Below are 3,490 nucleotides of genomic sequence, written 5' to 3'. Positions count from 1 at the left end.
GCTATCAGTTGCTAGTCGTAATTGTAAGTTGTGCGTTCAATCGGACATTTTAATAAAATAGCTTCTAGAATAAAGTTTTGATCCTTAACGTGAGTAATCTATCGTCTAAGACTCGAATCTAAGTTTGGTTGATTAAAGAGTGCTTAGAGTTAGTTGCTTAGATAGTTAAGTCTACTTTAGAGGAAAGAATCCCGTTTAATTCTTGTGTTACAATCTCGGTTGTGACACCTACTAATTGATTAATCTTTATCCCGATGAAAATTAGCTAAGTCAAGAGCTATGTGCACATATTAAATCCATGCATTTGCTATCAATTTTGTACAAATTGATGCAAAAGTTGTAATATCGAATGTATCAGATCACGTCGTACTGGGGGGTACTTCTCTTCATTTTACTTTCAGATTTTGCACTCGATGTTCAGATTAACTGTACTCTGTACAGTGTACAGTACTGTAAGTCAGGGTCCTTAATTTAGCATTTTGGGGTCGCCGTAATAAGGCGCTAAAACTGTACTTAGAGTACAGTACAGTACAAGGACTTTCAGTCCGTGACCAGAGTTCGGACAAGACCAGATCAAGAGATCCAGTGATACTGTACAGTGCAGCGTACTGTAGTCAATGAGTGTTAGGTACAGTACTGCACACTGTACTGTACATTGTGCGGTCGGACAATTTTATCCTGTCGACATCTCTATGCAGTATACTGTATAGCGTACACCTATCGATAGTTTGGTTACCGATACTAACTACTTCTTTTAGTGAACAGTTGTCGCAGGCTCTGGTATCTACTGTATGTTTTTTCTTACCTTTATGATTGACGCGCGACAAGGACTTCTCCAAGGGTCTCTAGTGCGCACGATCATGATATCAATATGATATCCATAAAAGCAAACTACTGTACTAGAACCCAATGTTTTTACTATATCAATTGTCATTTGTCGTTCATTAATTAATTATCCTTCAGACGAGTAAAGTCACAGTTTAAAATTTACAGTAAAAACATTTATAAATTAATCATTAGCGGAATGCGAATAGAAAAGATCTTAGTTAGTTCATTGATATGGATATTTGTGGTATGTGACCATTCAGGCATACTTGTATCATCATCTGATGAAACTCAAGCAAGGAGTTTTATACAATTAGGTGGCATGTTACAATGTTCCTCGAAAACGTCCGGTTTCGATCTCATCGATTATGGCTGTTTCTGTGGTATAGGTGGTAAAGGATCTCACCCTGTGGATAATATAGATAGATGTTGTCAGCAGCACGATCAATGCTATGGGCGAGCGCATTCAATATGTAAAGCCCATGGGACTACATCCTATTTGGCGAGTTATAATTGGCAGTGTATTGCCAAAAAAGCGATCTGTTACGATAATCACTCTCATACATGTTCCCACATTGTCTGTAGGTGCGATGCCAAATTCAGTGCATGTATTCAAAAATATATTCGGGAATACAGAATCAAGTATCTCGGTTACGACAGAACTCATTGTTATTAATCAAATGAGACTAGTTAATGCTTGCTATCAGTCCTATAATTGATATGTTATAGGTTGATAAAGATTTGTACGCATCTTCGCTTCCATTTCCCCTATTGAATGCCGTAAAATTCACGAAGACCCTTTGGAGAAACGTCGTTCCTGTTACTATGGTACTCTTCTGTTACGTTTTTTTGGTTAAAACGTTATTAAGGCATTCACTATTGTCATCGTTATTCCATTAAAGGTTTATTGAGTATTTCTTTACCAGTATAGTACCGTACTTAGAATGGACTATTTTTATCAACTTGGGTGGTTTGCCCGTCAACGTAAAATACAGAGCGAAACAGCTGTGAAATTGAATTAACTTTATTTATTTTAACGCGTATTTAATTTAAGTAGGTAACCCGTTAAAATATTCATTATTTCCCAACTTATAACCTAATTCGTGATAAAGTATAACCCTTACTATATAATATTTATATCTTACGCATACTAATATTCAATGACATTTCTTATTTATTTTATTTGATAACGGCCTTGTTAAGTAATAATTAATTATCATTACGGTTATAAAGACGACAGCTGATAAATTTTCTTTCCTCCCCTTGACTTAATTTCTGGTTTAAATCTAATAGCTTCTAAGCTATGATATGTCTATCCTCGGATATACATTAGTCAGTGATCAATGATTCTTCATTCTTAGCTTTATCGTATGTTTATAACTTGGACACGTATAACTTGATGAAAAACATCTTGATGGTTGTTATACAGAGTACAATGCCAGTACAATAAAAGAAAGATTAGTAGTCTATTACTGCTTAATCTCTCAGCCGTTAATATGTTTATAATTTGTTGTACTCTTACTTTGTTACAGTATCACAATAACGAAGTAACATATGCATATGTTAGAATAGGATTAATAAAGTCTGTTAAAAAAGAAATCTTGAGATTCGCATTCATTTATACGAGTGATAAGAATTTATCGCTGAAACTTTGCACTACAAAACCTCTGATTCCGAGAGATTTCAGTCTACTCACTATGCAACACTGCTTCAAACACTAGATCATTCCTTCCATTTTTCCTGTCCTCTGGTAGTCTCATCTAACTTCTCAATAAAAATGTGTCTCTCACTATACCTTGCAGTGTTTTGCGATCGTATAGTGAATGAGAAGGAAGTAGCAAAACATTGACACCTTGTGAACTAACGGTGCTCCATGGTGGTAACTCCTTGTAGGCTTATAACACCATACTGTAGACCACTATTAACAGGGGCGCGGCGAGCCCTCTAAAATGGTTGAAAGATGTTTAGCTATAGTGTTGCCCTAAATTATGTCTTTAAATTGTGAATGAATGTAGTTTAAATTTGACTTAAATTCCACGCAGACAGATCAGTACAACCTTGAGCAATTGACTCTTGATATTTTTATTATTTTTTATCGCAATATTGAATAATTATATTTCTTTAAAGTTTCTAATACAAACTATCAGTCGCTGTTACATGTTCGGTCGATCCAACCATTTTGCAAGTCACGTCGTAATACCGGTCACATACTGTACGATGTACACGAGTATTACTGAACAACTGAAGAGTGAACCGAAAATACGCGTATAGATGCTTATGGCTTGGTCCTAGCAATATAAGCTCAATATATGTAATTATATGGAAATGTATCAAAATATAATCTTATGAATTACTTATAATTATTAGCACTCTATTATTGACCAGAGCAAAAATGTTTTCAGAGACCTTAATAGACAGTACTGCCCATTAAAATTTAATTTTAACAATCGCTCTACACACCTCAACCCGAAGATAAGGTACGCGATTGAATAACGAAGATACCGCTTGCTGCGCAAGTACTATAGTAGTCGAATTTTTTAGTCATAAACCATAATCGGATCTGCATCAATAAGACCTATGCAGTGATATTCCTTGCCACGGTAAATTGGTGATCAATACCCTGTGGTTTGAAACACTCATATCTAAACAACTGATTCATGTGGAA

General features: G+C 35.3%; 1 protein-coding gene across 1 annotated transcript; it reads left to right on the top strand.

The window, feature by feature from the left end:
* Window positions 1–1,147: 1,147 nt before the first annotated feature.
* Window positions 1,148–1,501, top strand: TRIADDRAFT_25131 (uncharacterized protein; the record flags this gene model as incomplete). Its single annotated transcript, XM_002112819.1, has 1 exon — window positions 1,148–1,501. One exon carries the CDS (start codon window positions 1,148–1,150, stop codon window positions 1,499–1,501), a length of 354 nt encoding a protein of 117 aa, XP_002112855.1.
* Window positions 1,502–3,490: the final 1,989 nt, after the last annotated feature.

The sequence above is a fragment of the Trichoplax adhaerens genome, genomic scaffold, assembly GCF_000150275.1.
Source record: "Trichoplax adhaerens TRIADscaffold_5 genomic scaffold, whole genome shotgun sequence".
Classification (NCBI taxonomy): Eukaryota; Metazoa; Placozoa; class Uniplacotomia; order Trichoplacea; family Trichoplacidae; genus Trichoplax; species Trichoplax adhaerens.
This window is presented reverse-complemented; position numbering and strand designations above follow the sequence as displayed.